At 42.4% G+C, this 22,745-nt stretch overlaps 1 protein-coding gene and 1 pseudogene across 1 annotated transcript in view; one reads left to right on the top strand and one right to left on the bottom strand.

Annotated features, from left to right (window-relative positions):
* Positions 1 to 304: 304 nt before the first annotated feature.
* LOC129063514 (60S ribosomal protein L36-like) lies at positions 305 to 611 on the top strand (annotated as a pseudogene).
* A 3,072-nt stretch (positions 612 to 3,683) lies between these two features.
* LRGUK (leucine rich repeats and guanylate kinase domain containing) overlaps positions 3,684 to 22,745 on the bottom strand; it is an 84,479-nt gene continuing 65,417 nt past the window's right edge. The window contains exons 16-18 of the mRNA XM_054564631.1: positions 14,700 to 14,821; positions 4,994 to 5,082; positions 3,684 to 3,841 (exon numbers count right to left, since the gene is read on the bottom strand). Coding sequence (XP_054420606.1) covers positions 3,715 to 3,841; positions 4,994 to 5,082; positions 14,700 to 14,821 — 338 coding nt within the window. The 3' untranslated portion in view covers positions 3,684 to 3,714. The remainder of the gene's footprint in view (positions 3,842 to 4,993; positions 5,083 to 14,699; positions 14,822 to 22,745) is intronic.

The raw sequence follows: 22,745 nt of genomic DNA, 5'->3' as shown, positions 1-22,745 counted from the left end.
CCATAGATTTTATGGCCAAATCTCTAGTGATATAAATGTATTATGTTTACGAGAACACAGAAAATAGCAGGAATGCCCTGGCCAGACGGCTCAGTCAGAGCGTCGTCCCTTACACTCAAAGTTTGTGAGTTCGACTCCTGGTTAGTCAGGGCACGTACTTATCTAGGTTGTGGGTACAAACTCTGCTCAGGCTGCGTATGGGAGGCAATTAATCAATTTCTCTCTCTCATCAATAAACATATCCTTGGGTGAGGATTAAAAAAAAGAAGGCTTCCGCCGTGGCAGCCACTGAGGAATAGCAACCATGGCTCTCTGCCACCCCATGGCCATGGACCTCAACAAGGGCCACAAAGTGACCAAGAACATGAGCAAGTTCAGCTGCCCCTGCAGGTGCCTCACCAAGCACACCAAGTTCGTGCGTGCGGACATGACCCGGGAGCTTTGTCCCCCAGGAACGGAGAGCCATGGAGCTGCGCAAGGTCTCTAAGGAGAAGAGGGCCCTGAAGTTCATCCAGAAAAGGGTGGGGACACACATCCGTGCCAAGAGGAAGAGAGAGGAGCTGAGCAGGGCCCTGGCAGCCATGAGAAAGGCAGCAGCCAAGAAGGACTGAGCCCGATCCCTTCTGGGTCATAAAGCCTGTTCAGGGAAAGAAAAGAAGAAGAAAGAAAAATTTCAGTGGACTGATTAGTAGGTACTGTGCGAGTTGTCTCGGGCTGCCATAACAAAGTACTGTGAACTGACAGTTGAGATTCATTGCCTCTCAGTTCTGGAGTCTAAAAGTCTGAAATCAGTGGGTCCGCAGGGCTGGTTCTCTCTGAGGGCCGTGGGGGAGAAGCCGTTCCGGGTCTGTACACACCGCCCCCAACATCCGCCCCGCCCCCCCCCCCCCCCCCCCCCCCCCCGTGCTTTGCTGTCAGTCCTTGCTGTTTCTCGGCTTCTGCATCCCTCCAGGCTCTCTTCCTGTGTATATGTGTCTGTATTCAATTTTCCTCTTTTTATATGGGCACCAATCATATTAAATTATGGGTTCACCCTACTCCAGTATGGTCTCATCTTATCTAATTACACCTGTGATGACCCTATTTCCGATACGGCCACCTTCTAAGGGATGGGGGGTTAGGGCCCCAACATACGAATTTTGGACGGACACAATTCAACCTGTAATACATGTTTTGGTCTCTTATTTTGGGGGGAGGAAAAAAACTCTTCATTTAAAACACATGCCAAAAATGTATCCCAGAGTAAGTTCTGCCTTTCAACGATTACTTTTTGTTTGTATCAAAGAAAGTACTAAAGGAAAATGCTTCGAGAGTCAGAAGTCAGAGTGGTGGAGTTGAAAGACATGTGTATTATCGCGTGCGAAGGGTAAGACCGGTCGGGCTTGACTGACCAGTCAGCCCCACCCTTTTCACCAACGCGGGCAGATGAGGCAGCGTCCACTGCAGCCTATTAGGCATTCTTTTTTTTTCTTCCTTCCTTTTCCCTTTCCCTTTCCCATCTTTCTTTCTTTCTTTCTTTCTCCTATTATGGGCTGAATATTGAGTTCCCTTCTCAAGATTCATATGTTGCAATCCTAACTCCCAGTGTGACGGTGTAAGGAGGGCCTTTGTGGGGTGCCCAGATCAGGAGGGGAGGCCTTCATAGATGGGATTAGTGCCCCTGGAAGAAGACACACCAGGCAGCTCACTTCCTCTCGTTGTTTTGCACCAGGTGAGGCCATGCTGGCTCCCTAATCGCAGACTCCTCAGCCTCCAGGGCCATGGGAAATAATTATCTGTCAGTTGTGCCCTCTTCTGCAGTAATTTGTAATAGCAGCCTAAACGAAGACATCCTCTTTCTCACTGTGTTCCCATCAACCTGCCTTCCTGTACCAAAAATGCACAGCCCGAATTAATCCTCAGAGCTCCACAGCTTCGACGCTGTCGCAGGAAGCTGATTAGCTCATCATCACGCTAGGGCCCTTCGTGTCGGTGAAACGTGCAGGCTTGAGCAGGCCATTCAGAAGCGGCAGCTGTTTTTCACCATCAGATGATTGAAGGAAGCCCAAAATGTTACAACAACAAAACCCAGAAATGAAGGAAAACATTACTTCTTTTCAAAACTGTCATTCTCATTATGACACGCCACCCTCGTAAACTGTCCCTTTGCTGTGGCAGACTTTTAAAATAACGTTTTAAGGTTATATTGATACTTTGGAAATTATAAAGTGTTCGCTGTTAAAAATATGGGGAAGAACAAAGAAAATTACAATTGGTCATAATCCCAGTACTAAAAAACAGTAACTGATAAAAATTTAGGTGTATTTCTTTTCAGTGTTTTTTTAAATACATACAGATATGAATATTTGTAGACCTAAATTATGTGGGCTATACCTTTGCACCTAACTTCTAACATTTATTATATTACAGGTACTGATTTGTATTTAACTCTTTATAATTTATCTAAATTTTTTAACTATATACAGTGATATGAGAAACTTAGTTGTATCTAAAAGATCGATGTCTCCCATTGTTTGACTATTTCATCAAATTCTCATAGAATTTTAGTAGTTTTTTAGGATATAAATATATATGTATGTGTATAAATACACACACACACTGTGTAGACAATTTAGAAGTTACAGAAAAGAAATGAAGAAACGAAAAACAACTGATATTTCCATAGGAATATCCACTGTTAATGTTGGAGCACTTCCTTCCAGTCATGTTTCTTGCCTACTGTGTTGCCATGTGTTCAAATGTGCCAGGGAGTGGCCGAACCCACAGACCCCCTCTGAGGAGTTCTTTACTCGCTTCTCTGTCACTGCTCTGGCTACAGATGATTGGACAAAGGACGAGTGCTTGCCACAGAGGCCACCAATCTATAAACCAGCCTACTGCCTACAAGGGCCCTGGCCAGCGATCTCTACCCAAGAGTGGCACCCCATTGTAGATGGTGACTGACTCAACCAGCCAGACCTCTGTGTGGGAAGCCTGGATTCCAGACCTACTGCGATGGCCAACTGTGGCCGGTCCAGCTGAAGCAGAAACAGTGTAGTAGAACGCCCGCAAAAGCCAAGCACTAAAAGCAACAGTGGAGGGTCTGCCGTGGTCTACATGGAGTCCTCAGCTCACACACCATCAGGCCTTGAACCACACTTTGACATATTAAGCACTGGAACCCGGAAATGGCATTTTTTATATTGGACAGCAGCTAGTAAACATTTTGAAATACAGCCATTGTACGAATCAGAGATGTTGATTGCAAATCGCAGACACCATCTCTTGCTACTTTGAATATTAAAAAATAAAGAAAAACTATTGGGTAGTTTATAGACTTAATGGAAAACTAGAGAACCAAGCTTAACAATGAGGCAGGCACCAAGCAAGGTTAGCTGGGCCGCGAAAGTCAGCTTACCTTGGTTCCTGCCATTGCTTGTACTTCACGGTAGATTCTTGATTCTTCCACCAACTGGTGACTTGAATGACCTCTAACTGCACCTGCATCTTTTTGTCTCTTCCTCAAGATTCAGAGTCCCAGAGAGAAGCTTCCAATTGTATGAACCTAGGCTACAACCCTGTGCCCTTCCATGAGGGAGCACATACTCCCTTCAGTTCTGTGGGGGCAGGCGGGGTGCTGCTGCCCAGGTTTGGGATTCCCCCGAAGCCTGGGGGCGGTGCCCTGATCTTCCCTCACTGGCAGGACATAGCCGATTCCCTCCAACAAAACTCAGCTCACCTCTTTTCAAGATGTTCCCCAAAGGGAATTTTTAAAAAATCCTCTTCACAAATCTCCACACTTTTCTGCAGTTCTAAGGCTGTGAAGTAATGTACATCATTGGTGGGTGCTGGTACTGAACCCCTGAAATTAGAAATAACAAAAAAAATCCAAAGAATCTTGTAATGATACCACACATACACACATGTAATAGCTAAATACTGACCATTACATCCCGTAAATGCCAATCAAACCTATTTGGAGCAATGTAATGTATCCACTCATAAGCAGGCACCTCGGAGCTGGCATTACTACATTCTAATTTGTAGATTAAGCAAATCTGTATTGCTGTAAATATTCCTTATCTATTAAATCATTAATACAGGCAAATTATCTTCCTACTGACCTGTACATATTTTTATTGTAAACCCTAGTCCATTTTTTTAATGTCAGGCTCAGCACTATGTCAACAACTATAAAAAGGGAAATAGATATTGTCCACTTTTTTTGTAACCTAATACTTTGAGATAATCCCAGAATAAAATATTTCTAAAAATCCTATAATTCCAAAAGTTCTCAACCGAAATTTAGTGTGAAGCATTCTTTTTTTTTTTTTTTTCATCTATATTAGCCTGATTCTCCAGAGTAATTTGAAAGAATCATTAACCATTTTTAGGGAATAAATCCCACTGCTATTTACCCCGGACTTGCCCAACAGAGTGGCTGTGTGCACAGTAGCCCAGTTGCATGTAAATGCATGCGGATCCAAAGCACCTATCTGCTCTAGCATGACCCTCGGTGGAGCTCATATTGAAAACCGCTCAGTTTATCTGTCCAGGGTTTCAATAGGCATGGCCACTCTGCCAGTCAGGGGTCCCGCAGGCTGCAGCGCCCGCCGCTCTGGGGAACGCTGCCGGTCATCTGGCCGCTACCCTCCCGACCCTCCAGCAGAACTTTGTATGTACCACGCAGCTTGTCCTTTGAACCAGACTAACCAAAGACAGCCTACCAATGTGGAGAAAAATCAGTCACGGTTTTTTCCATACATAGCAGGCAAATGACAAAGCTTATTTATGTTGGTTAAAAATTTTCAACAGATAGCTTAAAATTACAGACAATAAAAAGAACTATAACTTAAAACAAATTGAAATGGCCTTTTTATTCTCAGTGACTGGGTTCCTTTTAAGCACAGAGGTCCCCATTTATGTTGATAATTTAGGATCCATTTGCTATTTTTGGATACTAGAAAATCAATCTAAAGGTGCCCAGGTATAAATAAATGTAATAAAGTACTACCTTTGAAATAGGAGTGTGTGATGAGGAGGTATCTTTCCCATTAGGGCCCGCCGGGCTGTCTCATACTGTCTCTCTAAAGAAGTTTTTTCCTAGGCAAGAAATATGTTCAGAAAATTATACTGATGTTAAAAATATGTCAGATGATTCAAAGAGCTATAATCATTCTCTTCTTACTAGAGATTGCCAAATATGGGGAAGGAAAAATGAAAAACACACAGGCCTAAAAAACAACTGCTGTTTACTCAGTGGGGAAAAAAAAACCCTTTATAAATAAAATCAAAATACTTTTACGAAGACTGTGATTTAATATATAAATGTTATATGACGTCTCAATAATAATGTGGCAAATTTTTATTAACATTTATATTTCTAATTTTTCAATGAGATTTTCTCTCAGGGGTCTGGATTATTGTTGTCTTTTTAGTTTTCCCAGATCTTAACACACATAACACCTAACTCATTGACTATAGCCAACAATGTTGGCGTGTGGCCCCGAAATAAGACAAACTGGGGGGTCTCCCTCCTGTGTTTTGCCACCACCGTGACCGTCACTGAATCCTTAGTGAGCATTTGGTGGAATACGAAGATATAAAAGACACAGTCTTAGCATTCAAACCGTTTATAATCTGGTGGTAAATGGCTATTTAAAAAGACGGATAAAAAAAGATATAATAGCACATGATGCTTTATAAATAGTACAACATGTGTTTACACATAGATTATCTGAGGGAGTGGGGACCTATTTAGCAACTGTCCATTTGCTGGGTTTCTTCACTTTAATCAAATCTAATGTATAAAATCTTTAATTTACAGAAAACATGAATTTGAAAGTGCTTATTTGTTTTTAATAAAAGACTATTCATTTCTTAAGGGATTTATCATAACGCTTATTTAAATAGCAAATGCATTTAAAATACACTCACCTTTGCCTGCAGTACCTTAATCTGAAACAAACCTGTTTTGATTTTAATGTCAATACCAGGCTCCTTTTAAGTTGATATTCACTTAAAATTGCATGGGAAGTAACAACAAACAAGTATGCCAGGCAAAGTGTTAACCGTGCATGTTTAGCTAGATATTGAGAAGGGGAGTAAAAGAGACACTGAGCTTAATAAACTCGGGAGCATAAACCTGCTTGCCAGCCAGGAAGCTACAGCTTCTCACCCCAGGGACTGCAGCGTTGCTCTGCCAAGGGGGTTAACACTCCTTCCTTCCCCACTCTAGTGCCAGATTGTTGGGGGCGTGGTGCAGAGGAGGTGCTGGATCCTAGAGGCCTGGCTGTCTAACTAGGAGGGTGGGCCCTACCTAAAGCCAAGGAACGCTTGGGAAGCTGATTGGTCAGTTGGAGAAAGCACCTGGTCTGTCCCAAACCCAAGCTCCTAGCCTTCATCCCAAAGGAACAAAGAAGCCCTCTCTCCTGCCCGTGACCTGCACTCCCAGAGTGCACGCATCTGTTCTCTCCCTGGCCATGTGGCCTTTGCAACCGCGTGGCCCATGGCCTCCAGGAGGGAGCCTGAATACTGCAGCGCAGCAATGGACTACAACTGCAGACACATGCTAAGCTGGCCGGGTGCTGGCCGGTGCTTTCATGTGGAGCAGAAACTCTGGGCAGTGCCCTTTGTTCTGGCCCTTCCAAAGACAAGGTAGGACTTTTCCTATGGACAGAGATGGGACACTGGGAAGTCAGGAGGGGAACCACCTTAATTGTACACCACCAACCAATCATACCATAGAGCCTCACCCCCGCATGCAGGTCTCAGGAAATTCTTTCCTTTAGACACCGGGGGAGCCTCACTTCCACCGGTAAAAAAAGACCCACGTCACGGCTGTGGCCGCGAACCCTCAACTCCAGGCTCACCACCTGCTTAGCCTCGCGGGCCAGCAGAGCCTCAAGAGTTGGCGTATCTTTGGGGGATTTTTTTAAGACTCAAGTTTCAAGGAGTAAGTTGACGTGATTCCAAAAGCATTTTTGCATTTAACTTGCATTTCCTGCCGAAAAAATGTACCTGCAGGAGTGGCTCTGCCCTGTGGGGACACTGAGATTGATGGACACCGATCACCTCTGGGAGGCCAGAAGTCCCCTCTGTACCCCCTGCACATGCACATACACCTTCGCACACAGCAGGAGCTCAAAACATGTTTTTCATGTAAAACAGCAAAAATTTGGGAGGATAATATAAACAATGAACAATGGTTACTGTTCTTTCTAATCTGGACTAGAATTTGCTATCAGCTGTGGCTACCTTGAGAAATGCTAGGTCAAGCGTTTGAAATTGTTCCTTAGAAACCTGTGACACGTGAGAGCTACCACGCGGACTCACTGAACGCTGGCTCTTCGGTGAGTCTTTGGCTGCCAAGGCCATTTCAGGGTTTCCCTGCCTGTTAGCTCCGAGCTTCTGTGTAGGCAGCATGAGGAGGAACTACCTAGAGGGTGGGAAGGAGGGGGTCTGGAATAGGACAAGAAAAGAAGAAAGGAACCCATTCTTGAAATTTCACCATTTAGGCCCTGGCTAGGGTGGCTCAGCAGACTGAGTGCCGGCCTGCGAATCAGAGGGGGCACAGGCCTGGGTGTCTCCAGTTGGGGGTGTGCACGAGGCAACCACACATCGATGTTTCTCTTCTTCTCTTTCTCCCGCCCTTTCCCTCTCTCTAAAAATAAATATACAAAATCGAATAAATTTTCACCACGTAAAAACTGTATATTTAAATAATTCCATAGATAAGCCTAAATGGTTTCATATTACTATAAAATCACTATAGATTGACCAAATCTGCTGCCCTGCTCTCATGTAAGTTTATTCTTCTTCCTCGAATCACTCTGTACTTGTATAGGCATTTGCTGTTGCGATTTCGCTCTATATTTCCTTATTATTTTCCTAGATTGATGCTGGATTTTAATCATATCGTGACTGGGAAGATGGCAGCGGTAGTGGGATTATAGCTTTTGGGTCTTCCAGAGTCTCCACATAAAAACAGACATAGCAACTACATAGTAAAATAGAAGACATAGCAAAGCATTTATAAGAAAACACGGTGACAAGTTATCCCCTCGTGCCTCAAATATAGGGGTTAACAGCCGCAAAACCAGCACAGCATCGGTTTCTGTGTAAGAGGACGCAAAGGGTGGGGGCGACAGGGTGACCGGAAGACCTGAGAACAGGAGAGCCCAGGGTAGCTCAAAAGCGTTCACTGGGAGTCCAAGCAAGACAGTTGGGGAACCGCAGCTGAAACGTGCGAGGGGCGGTTCCCACTCCAACCGCGGACGAGACCACGGGGTCCGCTGCAGGTTCTGAAGGAGCGGGATCGACCGTGAATCCCTGAAACTGACCCCGTGGGGGGTTCCCTTCTAAGGCAGCGTCTCCTTGCACTGAAGAAAAAGCCGTGGGAGTGGAACAGTAATTAACTGGGTCAGGGTCAGTAGAGACAAAGGAAGGAGAAAGCCTAGACCTAAGTGGGGAGGGAAACACAGCCAGGAAATCTCAGAGAGAAAGCTATTTTATATTTTATCATTATGTGAAGAAACCATGTTGCCCTCTAAAAGCTTGAGAAACCTAATTTCACATAAATTTGAGAAGTTTTCTGGTCAAACCCCATGCAAAGTTATTATAAGAAAAAAGAGGAAAGGAGTAAAATAACACCTCGACGTGCAATGAAAACTTGCTCATAAAACAGATAAAGTTACTTCAAAATAAACTAAAAGACATTAAGCAAATGACACATGAAGGAACCAAGAAATTACAATTTTACAAACTCAGAAATGATTGTGACAGAACTCAGGAAAGAATTAAAATATAAGGGGGAAAAAATCACCTTAGAAACAAAAACTAAACTAGGAAGAATGTAAGAGTGAATAAACACCACAAAAATGCCCTAAGAGTAATAGACAGTAAATGGAGGAGAGTTTTTTAAGCTCAAAAAAGAAGTGGTAAAAAGGATTCAAGAAAAAGTGACAAATATTTAAGAGAGACAAAGCAGATCCAGCATACAAATCATGAGTCCTTGACAAAGGAAACCAAAACAAGGAAACAGGACAGATTAAAAACAACAACAACAAAACACACACGAAGTATAAAGCGTAATAGTGTGACAGATTGTTAACAACAGGTAAGAATTCGGGACATCCCGTTCCCATAGCCCTTTCTGCATCGACTAGAGAATAAGCTTAGTAACAAAACAACGAGAGAGACATTTACCTGGATTCTAATGATGAGTGTTAAGTTTCTACAGATTTGAGAACTAAGACAAAATGAAAGTTAAAAGAGAGAGGGTAAATAATGACTATATATGCTAACAGTGTAGCTATAATACAGCCAAAAATAAGGGGGGGGGGGAGAAAGAACATTTACTCCCAATTTTTTATAACTTTTCAGTTTTTATAATGGGTGCTGGTAATAGTAGCATTGTTATTCTGAGACTCTTCTGTGTGCAATGTGGGTAAAACAAATAAAAAATTTGATAAGCTCTTATAATCATTCCCTATGTCTTTCAGAATCAGGATTCTCAGCGTGGAAGGAAAAAAAATATGTGTAATAGAGAAGACGTCAGATAAAAACCCTGACGTCTTTAAATCTGAACTGGATATACTAACCCATGAAATATTTTCTCTGTCTGCAGAAGAGGCCTAGAAACAACGGCCACCCTGCCAGCCATGAGCATGGGAGTATGGCCGTCTCCCACTCACAGAAAGCAAAGCTCCCTGAGCAAAGGCTGATCCCCGGTGGGACAGGCAATGGACAGAAGAGCACAGGACACCTTGTCAAAGCAGACAGCAGGATGGCTATCAAAGACGACAGGGGGCGCGGTAAAAGGATGCCGGAGCAACCTGCAGAGGCTCTCACTGGCCGAAGGAAGACCACATGACAATAAGGATAAAAAAGTGCATTGGGCGGATGCCCTTCGATATGATGGGCGTACATCAAGATCATAAGTGACATTTTCAAATGAATAGGTCACCGATTCATTATCTCGAAAAAAGCGTTTAGACTGCTGACCTTTTGCGAACCCTACCACTCGGTGACCAGGTGGCAGGTGGGAGAGGCATTTCCTAATATATTATTCCAGCTAATAAACATGGTGCTGAACACCGTGCGCTGAGAACTGCACGTGAGCAGAAGAAAGTACTTTTCTTCTGGAGTCAACACAGAAACATGCAGGCTGTGTAATCTTGGACGAGGTCCCTGAGCGGACTGTGTCCGCGCTAGAAGGAAATCATGCTCCATCGATGCAGGCGCCCAATGCGGTGTGACCACAGAGCCACCGCTCACTGGCCCTCGTACATTTGGGCCCTTTCTAAAACTGTACCTCCTTATCTGCCACACGCAAGCATTTGCTAAGCTGGCTTTGAATGAGCGGGTGGTTCGGCTATTTTTTCTAAAGAATGGGCTTCCGGTAACTTGGCCTGGTCCAGGAGCAAGAGTGTCCCCTGAGGAGGTGCGAGGAACTTGTTGAAGAAACAGATATAATTGAAATTCAGACCAGCTACTCCCAGAAGGCAAAGACCTAGTCACAGTAATTCCGGAGCAAAAAAAATCTTCACTAAGCCGTCACAACCTTCAGGTACGCGTCCGGGGAGCCAGCCGTGCAGAAGGGGACTGGGCTGCTCTCAGGCAGGGGAAGAGAAGCACAGTGACGTCTGACAAGTAAAACGCAAGGACTTAGATTCCTGTAACCGACAGTATACGCGAATGTCGTATGAATAAAAACCGCTCACCGGATACTTTTGTTTTATACTTTTTGCAGCAGTAAAAGAGAGCTGTGCATCTCTACAAAACTCAATCCTAACAAGAAAATTGTGTTTAAGAAGTACGGCTGATTAAAATTATATTTATAGTTCTCCTAGAATCTCTTAGAGACGTTCGAACTAATGTGCTTTGGGAATCATTCAGGAAAGCAAATACCATTTAAGCTGTGAAGAGAGAAGAGATAAAGCAACGCAGGAGTGTGTGTGTAAGAGAGGAATGAGAAGTGAGGAAATTGAGTACTTCATTAAATTACTCAAATCCATATTAAATGATGGTCATATTCACAGAAAGCATTGTATATTGATAAGCTGTTAGAGAAACTAGCCAGAAAAGTGGTGCTGGCAGGGTTTTTTAGGTTTTGGGGTTTTTTCCAGACTGGAAGACAAGAAATAATATTCTTGGACGTTTCTTCCTACGAAAGACAAGTTAGTTGGGTCCTAGAGTAAACACCCGGTGACCTTGGACACAAGGAACAGCTGGCGGTGTAGGAGGGGTCAGTAACACGGGGGCTCCCCGACTCCGTCAGCCCATTTTCTGCTTACAGAACGAAGGTGGCAGTAGAAAAGCCACACGCTCACTGACCTGACCCCGTCCACGAGGGGAGACCAGAGGTGTCACTACTAGGCTGTACATTCCGCAAGGACGGGGCCCGGTCTTTCCGTCTTGTTCTGGCGTCTAGAACAGGGTCTGGTCAGCAAATATCTGCTCTATAGGGAAAGCAAATCCAGGCCCGACGTTCATGGTAGGAATGCAACACATTCAGGACGGGCAGACACAGACGAATGAGAGGGAAAAAAGGGGAAGCAGACGGGGTAGGGAAGGGAGGGGAAGGAAAGGGAATAAATATTGCTATTATTTAAAAATCTAATTTATTTTTATATATTGTCATTGTATCAAATAACCTTGTGAAGTGCACTTCTGCCCTAAGTTTACAGCAATTACTTCTTTATGTAACTGGCATGTAACGCGGTGTGGGCTGAAGGGGGGCTGCCGCCGAGGGTCCGAGGCCTTGCTGCCCTCCCTGCCAACCACTGTTGCCACAGCAACCGTTAACAGCAGCTTTATGGGCGATAACTTAGGAAGACGTTCTATAGGCATTTGATACAATAACTTTGTAGGGTCGATATGATACGCTTCACTTCACAGAAAAGAAAATGACATCTCGTAGCAGAAAAGTGACTTTTATAAGATCACCCAGTAGGTGGCAAGACTGTCACATGAACTCAAAGTCGCTGCATCTCCTCTCAGGTCAAGGAACTAATAGTTAAATGCAGATGGAAGCAAGCCAGACTAAAAATACACACAGACACAGAGACCCACACAAATACACACTTACCCGCCCAGCTATGACATGCGCATATGTGACTCCCAAGGAATAGAATCGTTTCCGTAAGACACAGACCGAGGCAGCCTCATGGTTTTGTAACCACGTCTTGACACCCATGTAGTGACAGACTATGCGCATGGAAAGAGTAGAGTGTTAGAAGGAGGGGGTTAGACTGGAAGACCTCGTGGACAAGGTGAGTTTTGGGGCGGTTTTGGGTAGAGAGGACCCCGGGTGTGTGAAACTTCATGAGATGCTTTGAGAGCAGGCGGTTGGTGATACCTGCTCCCCTGCCCCATCTACCGCGGCCAAGGTGGCCTCTTCTATTCTCATATTGCCTTTTTATCACACTCTTTCTCCCCGTTTCTCCATACTGTTCATTAATTTTATGTTGAAATGGAAATGAAGTTTTGCTAAGAACATATAATGCTGCTTTAAAATAAAAAATATCTCTGTTCCTGTTCACACTCCTGGGTACCCAAGTGCCCTCACCCATAGAAAGCTATCTTTAATTCGGCCTGAAAGTGTTCTGAAAGGTAATATTCAGACTGGTCAGGTTTCAAGAAATCATGGATACCCCCCACCTGGCAGAGGGTGCAAATCAGCGGTGTGTGTTTTGCATCGGTGTGTTGAAGCGCAGCCAAATGGCGCTGTGAGCTGGTCCTGGCTGTCAGGACATGGTTCATTATTAAGGAATAAATAAAAGTGGCCAATGATTCATGTTCTGGAGTTTACACTATGGATATGCCATGTCCTAGGGGAGATTAAAGAACAATTTATTAAGCTCCATGAAGCATAAAGCCATACCATCCAAGGAGGACAGGATAGTAAGTAGAGAGAGTGCAGTAGACTGATCTGGAAAGAGCTGGATTTCTGAGGACCGAAGGGACAGGAGTTGATGGCGTCCTCCTGTAGGAGGACCCCTGGGGACGGCACAGTCTCAGGGGTCAGCACCAGACACAGGCACTCGTGGGATGGCATGCGCGGAATCCCAGAGCTGCTGGCTCGGAGTGGAACGCAAGGTCTTCGAGGCGCAGCCCCGTGACATCCATGGGGCATGGTCTGCAGGCCCACGGCTCTCCCTCCACTTTCCAGGGTTGGGAGGGCCTCAGGATGCTAGAATTTAATCCAAAGAAGGGATGTGAACCCCACTCCTAATGACTGATACTTGATTTCCCACAGATCCTAGGTGGATGGGAACAATTCCAGATTTATTTTGGATACATAAGCACTCGCGTAGCAGGGAACGAATTCACATTTTTAATAGGTGTTTAGCGTCTCCCCGCTGCTCCCTCTAAGAAGCCATAATCAGTACCAACTGGGCCACGGGGAACTGGACGGGCAGGCTAATGTGATCTGCTCGGGATGGCCAGAGACGTCTGGCTGGGCCAGGCAGGTTCTCCTGCTTTCCGCAATACGAATCAAAGAGACCGAGAGAAGTTGCTGGGAGTGGAGGGCACAGAGCCAAGAGGTCATGGAGAGCTGGAGCTGCCGTGCATGAGAATGAGCACAGATTACGTAGAGCAGGCCAGGCAGCAGAGAGAGTTCATGAGAATGAGTGCAGATTACGTAGAGCAGGCCAGGCAGCAGAGAGAGTTCATGAGAATGATCGCAGATTACGTAGAGCAGGCCAGCCAGCAGAGAGAGTTCGCTGAAACATGAGACAGAAGCAGACGAAAGGAGCCGCGTGCCTCTGGGAAGCAGAGGAAGCACCTAGCTTTCTAATCCTAGTTCGTTTCTGGGAGGTCTGCTTCATCCTTGCGCACGATGCACCAGGAACGCACTCACTGTATTTTTATAATGGAACTACTCCTACTGAAGCCGATTAGGATGGGTATCTGTTTCTTACACCTCAAACATCCCCCTCTAATGACTAAATCAGAGTAGAATGTATAGACTTGTCTATACCGCAGCCTGAGACTCAGCTGAAGCAGCCAGCCTGATTCTTTTGACCGCTGCCTATGGTTCTGACTTTATTTGCCTAGAACAGGCTAGGCTTAAGGAAACGCAACCAAGGCAATGACAACTAATGCAAGAGTTGTTGCTTCTGCGACAATTGAGATCTCTTTGTATTCCCAGATCATCACACGCAAACGACTAAAATGGAAAATGAGCACCACCGAATTTGAATTGCAGTGCCAATTCTGCACTCAATACCTCTGCGCACACTGATATCTCTGAGTTTTCAGAGAACGGACTTGGGACTAGGTTATATGACTGGTTTAAATAGTGCCATGATATCAAAACAGGGACTCCTTGAGTGGGCTCACTCTAACAACTCAACACAAGAACACCAAAAATTATATCCCTGCAACAAAGTGAGTTTTCCCTGTAAATACATGTTTTACAGTGTTAAGTCTATCGCTGTGCTTTTTATTCTTGCTAAACAGAAGAGCTGAGTGTTAGGGTTTAGACTAGGAGGCTGGGGGAAAGGGACTCACAAACTGTAAACTGTATGTTCTATTTTTAGATCCCACGTCTATTCTTAGAGGTGTCGAAAGAAGCAAAAAAACTTGTCTTTCCATGACACCAGTTAGAGGATCATTTTGGGGAAGCCTATTAATCTGCAAACATTAAACTCTACTGTTGTCTGACACTATGTAATGCTCAGTTATGGCTTCACCCATCTGTCCCTTCTTACCACGGGTGTTTTTTTGGCTGACAGTTTGGCCCATAACTTCATCAGGTAGTTTCTGTCTGTCGAATCCAGGAAAGTAGACTTCTTGGGTGATCTTTGAAATTTCAGCTGAGGTGTCATAATATCTGGTAGGGGGGAAAAAATGAAGTTCTAAATAAAAGGCATAAAATAGGATAAAAGGAACTCTCTGAAGTGAGAGAAATTTTTATATCTGGATTTGTCCAAACACCACAACCGGCATATTTAAAGTCGGGACAGTGATCTGAAGCCTCGAGGAAGAAAGGCATTCAAATACCTGGGGCGAAAGCTTCTTGGGCAGAGTGCAGCTCTGCGCAGGGACCAGAAGCAGCAGTAACACAACTGAACTAAAGCAGCCCGGGCGGCTGAAGCAAGGGAAAGAACGAGAGGGAGAGGCTGGATCCTGGGCTCCACCAAAACACTTGTTCTTCAGATGGGACTGAGAATAGAGCATGTGAAAAAGGCCAGGTAAATTTGGAAAAAGTTAAGATAAAATTTAAAGAAATAGAAGGTGTATTCTGTGAATACACTTCTTTGGAAAGCATCCTAGAGATATGAAAAATTTATTCAAAATGTAGCATTTGTGCCAGGGTTCCTTGTTCTAGTTTTCTGAGACATCAGCCATTTGGACTATGGTGTAAACAAGCCAAGTTCGATCTGATACAATGCAGCTATAATTCCAACAATTTAATGTCTTAATGGTTTCTCAGCAACAAAGCATTCTGGGGAAAGATTACTATTAAATTGCATTGTAATGCAATCACTTCAATGATTTGAACTCCTATAATAAACAGTTTCATACAGTTCTTAATATGGTTTCTAATGTCTTAATACATCCATGTACAAAAGATCCTACTTCTCAATTTTTAAAAAAAAACTGTAATTCCCAATGTTATATTATAATGCCCCACTACAAAGTTTCTTAATGTGGTCCTATTCAAAGTACCTACATTAAAGTCAACCTTGAGGCAACATTAAAAACATATAAAAATTACTTTGTAGTATACAAAAATACCAAGTTCTTCATTATATAGTCTAGTTAAATTTATTTAAATAGCTCCAATGAAGCATAAGTGAATTTAATGATGCATGACAGATTTTAGAATTATTTTATGGATTAGTACCATTACCACATGTAGGAAAATATAAATGAAATATCTGGAACAATCAGAACTACATCTCAAATTCATTTTAAATAGCTTAGACCTTTTAGTTAAAATTATATCCTTCTGTAGTCAAGTGGATTAAAATATTTGTATAAACCATCTTAAAAAAAAGCATAGAATCCATCCTAATAAGTGCAGTAGAAGCCATGTACCTAAGAATAAACACTTGTATGTATATTTAATGTCATATCATCACACAGACTAAACAGGGCCTTTTACTGCATCAAAGGAAGGAGAAAATAAAGACGTCGACGATCTCACATTACAGGCACATAGCCATGTCAATAGCTAGTAATACGATTAGAATCTGGTGGTCAGATTGTGAATGCAGTTGACCCTTGAAAAACACTTGTTGGAACTGCAGGGGTCAACTCATACATTTTTTTTTTCAATAAACACAGTAAATATATTTTCCTTATGATGTTTTAAGCACATTGTCTTTTATCTAGCTTACTGTAAGGATATGGTGTATGCTACATATAATATACAAAATATGTGTTAATTGACTATTATCAGTAAGGCATCTGGTCTATAGTAGGCTATTATTAGCTAACTAAGCTTCGGGGGACTCAGAAGTTATACATGGATTTTCAACTGTACAGAAGGCTGGTGCCCCTAACCCATGTGTTGTTTGAGGGTGGCTGTAGCTTAAAAATCACTACTTTAATAACCAATTTTTCTGTATTAATGAAATTATATATACAGCAAAGTAACTGAGTCACTCTCTTGTCCAAACACGTGAGACTTAACACTTTTTTAACATGATTTTTAAATATTTAAATAAAACCTTGCAAAAAATGAATCAACATTAGAGATTGTTTCTCTCTGAAGACACATGGAAACATATAACTTGAAAATAGCCTTTAATTTTCAGACAAAAGTGCTCAGATAACCAGATGATTTCAAAATTGTTCACTTTCTTCCCCACTCAAATGGAGCTTTAAAATAAACCCATATGTATTTAGGTTATAATGAGGTAATATTAATAATATTAGGTAATAAAAATACTCTAACTTCGTGCAATTTTTTAACTAAGAGTAATTTATACCTACCGTGATTAGATACATATACATACAGTACATAAAACGTAAATTCCTATAAATTCCCTGCAAAATACTCTCAATATTGAAATATGCAATCATAAAATGAGCCAAAAATAAAGCATAAAAATATGCTATACAATTAAAATATTTATTTTTAATAGGATACATAGTTTGTAGTGGAAAATAAAGGGAAAAGCTCTGTTCATTAGGAAGTGTTACTGCAAAACTAAAGGCACCAAAAGAACCTACTTTTTCAGGACAGAAATAAATCTTAAAAGTTTTGTCCATCTGTGCCTATAAGAAAGGAATGATAGCAACTAGAAAAATAACAGTTTTACGTAATATACACAAAAAATTTTCCATAGCAAAGTAAGCCTTTATAGTAGAAAGCTACCATGTAAATCCAAGGAAATACAGTAATAATGTTCATGTTACATGTGGTAAAATGAATATAATTATTAAACTACTATAACAGTAAAGTACTATATTCTTGAGTGTTCAATCAAAGGAATAATCAGATATTTAAACAGAGAACAGATTCCACATCAAGACAAAGAAAAGCATGTGAATATGTCTTTTCACACAGAGAGAATGAGGTTCAAAAAATGTTTCTTGCCATTGAACTTCATACGTCAAATGCAGTAGAAGCCCTGTCCCTGGAATGTCTTCGATAGAGTTGAACGAAGGGTTCAAGTTTGGACATTGTGTTCAGAATGTGCTAGTTAACACATATGACAAAAGTACCCTGAATTTCAGTTCTTTAAAATGGATGAGCTTATCATGAAGTAAGTTGACACCTTGAAGGCGACATCATACAGGACAGGTAAATTTCAAGGGCAGAAACTCGGTACATAAGATCTGGATATGTACAGAATCTGGGCAAGAGAAAACAGAAGAAAAGGAGAGCAATGGCGGGCAGGAAACCTTGAGGGAGCGGGAGCACACACTGAAGGCTTCCTCTCCTCTGAGCAACGCGTGTGATAACTAGAGCTCTGATGTGACTTCCACCCAACTTGACACCCCACCTCTGGGCTAAATGTGGTCTTTGCTCGCCAAGGGCTCATCCTTCAACAACAACTCTTTCAAAGATGTTGTTTCACCGATCAGTTCCCCTAGCAAAGATGGTTTTTGCCTTTTTTCATGGTGCTTTTCTATCTTTGTCTTTGGTAACTGGGGGTCTTCAGATCTGGTAGCTCGTAGATGCCAGTCCTTGTCTCAATCCACCACAAAAAGAAAACAAACGCCTGCTCTCTGCTGGTTTATTCCCAAGTCAAGTAACTTGACAGCATTTACTATTTAACCACTTTGAAATATAAAGTATAAATGCCTCTGATTTTTATTAGTTACATAATAATAGTAAAAATAATAAGTAACATTTATTGAATATGTCCTCTATGCCCGGTGCTGTTTTACAAGTCTTTTCTGTGTGTATCACAGTAAGTTTCGATGCTGCCTGTGAATGCCCACTAAGGAATCTCTTGATCTAAGGAATATTTTGCTGAACCACAATTTTTTTTCCAATACTATTCTAATTCTGCTTAAGCTCCTTAGTCAAGGTTCTCAATGTTTTTATAAGGATTTTCAGAGAAAATCATCCCATTTGCCAAATATTTACACCCACTTTGACCAGTGTTGTCCATATTCCAATTACTGATAAAATGCTACTTAAAAATTGTTTTTAGATATGAAGGCAACCCAGTGCCAGTCAATAGATGGGTGAATAAAAATGTCACAGTACATATGCACAATGGAATATTACTTGGCCATAAAATAGAACGGAATCTTACCAGTTGCAACAGCAGGGATGGGCCTGGAGGGTATTATGCTAAGTGAAATAAGTCAGAGAAACAAACACCATATGATCTCACTTATATGTGGAATCTAAAGAAATAAATAAACCACACAGAGACAGAGAACAAATTGATGGTTTCCAGAGGGAAGGGAGGTTGGGGGCCAGGTGAAAAAGATGACAGGATTAAGAAGAACAAATTGGCAGTTACAAAATAGTCCCAGGGATGTAAAGTTCAGCATAAGGAATATAGCCAACAATATTGTAATAATTATATATGATGCTAGGTGGGTACTGGAAATATCAGGGGAACACTTTATAAAGTATATAATCACCTAACCACTATTCTGTACATCTGAAACTAATACAAAATAATATTAAATGTAAATTGTAATTGAAGAATAAAATTTAAAGTTCTTCAAAAATTAGCTTTTGTTGCTTACACGTTAATACTAACAAACACATCAACACTATGTGTTAGCCATTGTTCTGGGTGTTTTTCAATATATTAACTCATTTAATGTTCACGATAATCTTGAGATGTCTAATATTATCACCTCTATTTTATATATGAGAATTTTGTAAATTGCCCAAGGTCACACAGGTAGATCATACTGAAACTGAAATTTCCAGTTATTATTTTGACATTTAGTACTATTTGAAATCATTAATTTATAAAATAAGAAGGGTCTTCAGCTTTCCTAATCATGAGTACACTCTCAATATCACCTTTAAGATTAAATATTTGGTCTTCTAATATTATTTATCTATCACCAACACAAAGAAATATGCTCTTCTTATCCCCCTCTCCGAATGCCTGGTCCGTAATGAAAATTGATTTCTAGAATTGTCTTTCAAACTGAACTAAGCAACTGATTAAATTCATGTATAGACACACTGTCCTAGACATTATATAAATAACACAATTCTCTGAAGTGAAATTTGGAGGATCAAATATTTTCCTCTCCTCCATATTCTTCTGCACATGATTCTAATGGCAACTTAGCATCCCAGCATGTGGCTGTACTATAACTTTTTCCCATAACTTATTTTTAAATTCCATTAGATGGCTTGATCATTTTGAGATTTTATTATAAAGACATTAATCTGAACATCCTTGTACATAAATTATTTCCTTAGGATATTATCTCTGTTGATTTGAATGCTAGGGGGCCAGACTTCCTTTAAAAAGCTGAAGGTTATACTAGCTAATAGAATGACTAAAGTCCATATATTTTTTTTCCCATAAAGATAACTTTGCTGAGAAACAGCAAATGGAAGTGACGTGAATTTTGTTGATGTAGATTGGAAATTGATAATTTAAAAATATTTATTCTACAATTAAAAAGCAGACGTGTTCCTTACACCAAGAAAATCAGTAATAACAATAAAAACCTCCCACCATACTGGAGTTGGCGATCTTTCCTACTGCTTTCCTTGGACCACAAACAAAACGTTGTCCAATTGCACTGAATCTGAGACCCTTATGCCACCAAACACACACACACACACACACACACACAGAAACATACATTACCCCAGGGAAGGAGGCTAGAGAGCTTCCTTCAACTCAGGAGATAGGAAATCTGGCTTCTCATCTCCCAATAGTGCCCTAATGAAAGTGCAATCAAACGCCTTAAGGAGCCTCAGATACAAATGCCCAAAGAGGAAATTAAGTAAATTTTTAAAGTTCTTCATCTAAGTGAGGCATGGGTACCTCCAAAATACCCCATACACCGCTCATAAAAAAAATAGATGGCTATCCTTATTTTTTTCCTCTCTTTCACAATCTGCGCTCCCCATGCGTTCAATCAAATAATTCTAGAATCTCCATTCCTGCCACAATGCCTTACTTCAGGCCCTTCCTGCCTTGTCAGGACTACTATTGCACAACAGCTTCTCAGCCATTTTTCCTGGCTCTTGTATTGCCTTCCTCAAATGTGTCCTCTTTACCAGCTCTAAACAGATGCCTAGATTTAACCACTCCATAGCTCCCCACTGTTGGGGGATCAGGTTTCCAAGTTCACTGGCATAGCACAGAAAGCCCTCTGAATTTACATATACCTGGAGCTCTTAGGACATTTGGATCATTAGGATATGCCTATGCTATGCCTGTTCCTGACCTCGTGCTTGGGCGTATACTGGTTGCTCCTCAGTAACTGTCCCCTCTGTCCCATCCGCCAGCTACTTCTGCAACCCTGAAGACTTAGCTGAAGGACAACTTCCTCTTGGAAGTATTTCCTGATTCAATTTTCACATCCCAGGCGGAATTCGGTGTCCTTCCTTGGTATCCCTACGATAGTCCGGAAAAGTTCAGAAATAATTTCCTGGCCTAGTCGATGCTGCACTTAGCCTCGTCTGCGGCAGGGCCTCCAGCTGCCCGGATCACATGGCGCGGCCATGCAGCCCGCTGACGGCCCCGCTGTCCAGGAGCAAGCTCCTTGGAGCGTCGTCCTTACCTCACTCCATGCAGCAGCTATCGTAGGGTCTGGCGCGTAGGAGGTACTCAATCGATGCTTGTTGAATGGACTACCGTAATAAAAATAAGTTATATGTTTAAAATTCACCTCGTTACTTTCACGTTGGACAACCCAGATGAATCATAGGATAACTACAAGTGTCACACAGGCTTGAAGTTTTACAAGAGGATCGCTGCCTCATGGGTTTTAAAATATCAATTTCCTCTATTGCCCTGGAAATAACAATTGACATACATTCAATTTTGTGGACACACACTTTTTGTGTAAGATAAGACACACACATTTACCTGGGCATTTAGTCATCAATTACATTTTTTAAGTAGAGAACGCTGAACACTATTCACATGCCATCATATACTTAGTATAATAAACATTCAATAAACATCTTGTAGCTTTTTAGGAGTTGAATCCTGGGTTGGCTGCTTTGCTCACAATTATTCTCTTTTCTGGGATGAAGTCTCCATACACTCTAGGAGTGTGCACAATGGGTATGTCTAAATAGGACCCTGTCCCCAGCCGGAGTAGACTAGTCTAAGAATGAACACTTGAGTCGATCACTTTCTAGTAGTGGGAGCTTCCGAGTTGTTAAATGAGAGGTAAAACTTGAGAGGTGTTAGTGTGCAGCAGCTAGTATTATAATTATTTGTCTCGAAGAGAATAAAGTCGACATGGAGAAAAAGAGAGATGACAGCTGATGAGAGTCCAGGAGATGACAAGAGTCCCAGAGATAAGAATCCAGTAGATGACAAAAATGCAGGTAAGAGTCCAGCTACTGCTCAATAACGGGTCCCCAATCTCTCGGCACCTGTGCCCTCTCCAGTCTGGCTGTGTGAGATACTCCACCCCTTCTGAGCCACTTGCATAAGCTGGCTCGGGCTGGACGCCTGTCACTGGCCAGCAGAAGAATCCTGATGGTACGAAAACACAAAAACAAATTCGCCTGAATCCCGCCCCCCACTAATTCTTTTAACTGATTCAACCAGATGGTTCAGCATAACGAAGGCACGAGCTAATTTACGTGAGGCTCCTGTTCAGAGAGAGGGAGGAAGCTACTCATTTTGAAATACATTTCAAACAAAGGTAAATTTAAAGCAGCATGTGCCGACAGTATCTAAAACGTTGGATCACAGTGTCGCGCGGGACAAGAATGTTCCCCCTTCCCTTCAGAAGGTTCCCACAGAACTGTGGCTTTGGAATCTCTCGGCGAGGGGGAGACCAAAACCCAGAAACTGCAAACGCTTCCTTTCCCAGAGTTCTTGCTTGTGGACCCCTCAGTGATGTAAGAGGCATGAGAGAATTTGCGAATCCAGAAGCAATTTTTTCTAATGAACACAACAGAACTTAATGGCAATACAGCACCGCCTCAGCCAGAGCTGGAACCCCTGCAGGGGTTCGTCCTGCGTCTGGACACCAAGGCTCCTTGCGGACCCAGATCTTTATGACGGACGCTGTCAGCTGGCGCGCCCCCTCCTGGCCTGACTCGGGGCTGCGAAGGAAGGTCTGCATCCCCGCCTCCACCCCCCCTCGCCCCCTCTCCCCGCCCTGACAGCGCC

This window comes from Pteronotus mesoamericanus, unplaced genomic scaffold, assembly GCF_021234165.1.
Source record: "Pteronotus mesoamericanus isolate MK-2021 breed Mesoamerican mustached bat unplaced genomic scaffold, CSHL_Meso_final scaffold_85, whole genome shotgun sequence".
NCBI classification, from domain to species: Eukaryota; Metazoa; Chordata; class Mammalia; order Chiroptera; family Mormoopidae; genus Pteronotus; species Pteronotus mesoamericanus.
Note: the sequence above shows the minus strand (reverse complement) of the source record. Positions and strands in the feature narration are given on the sequence as shown.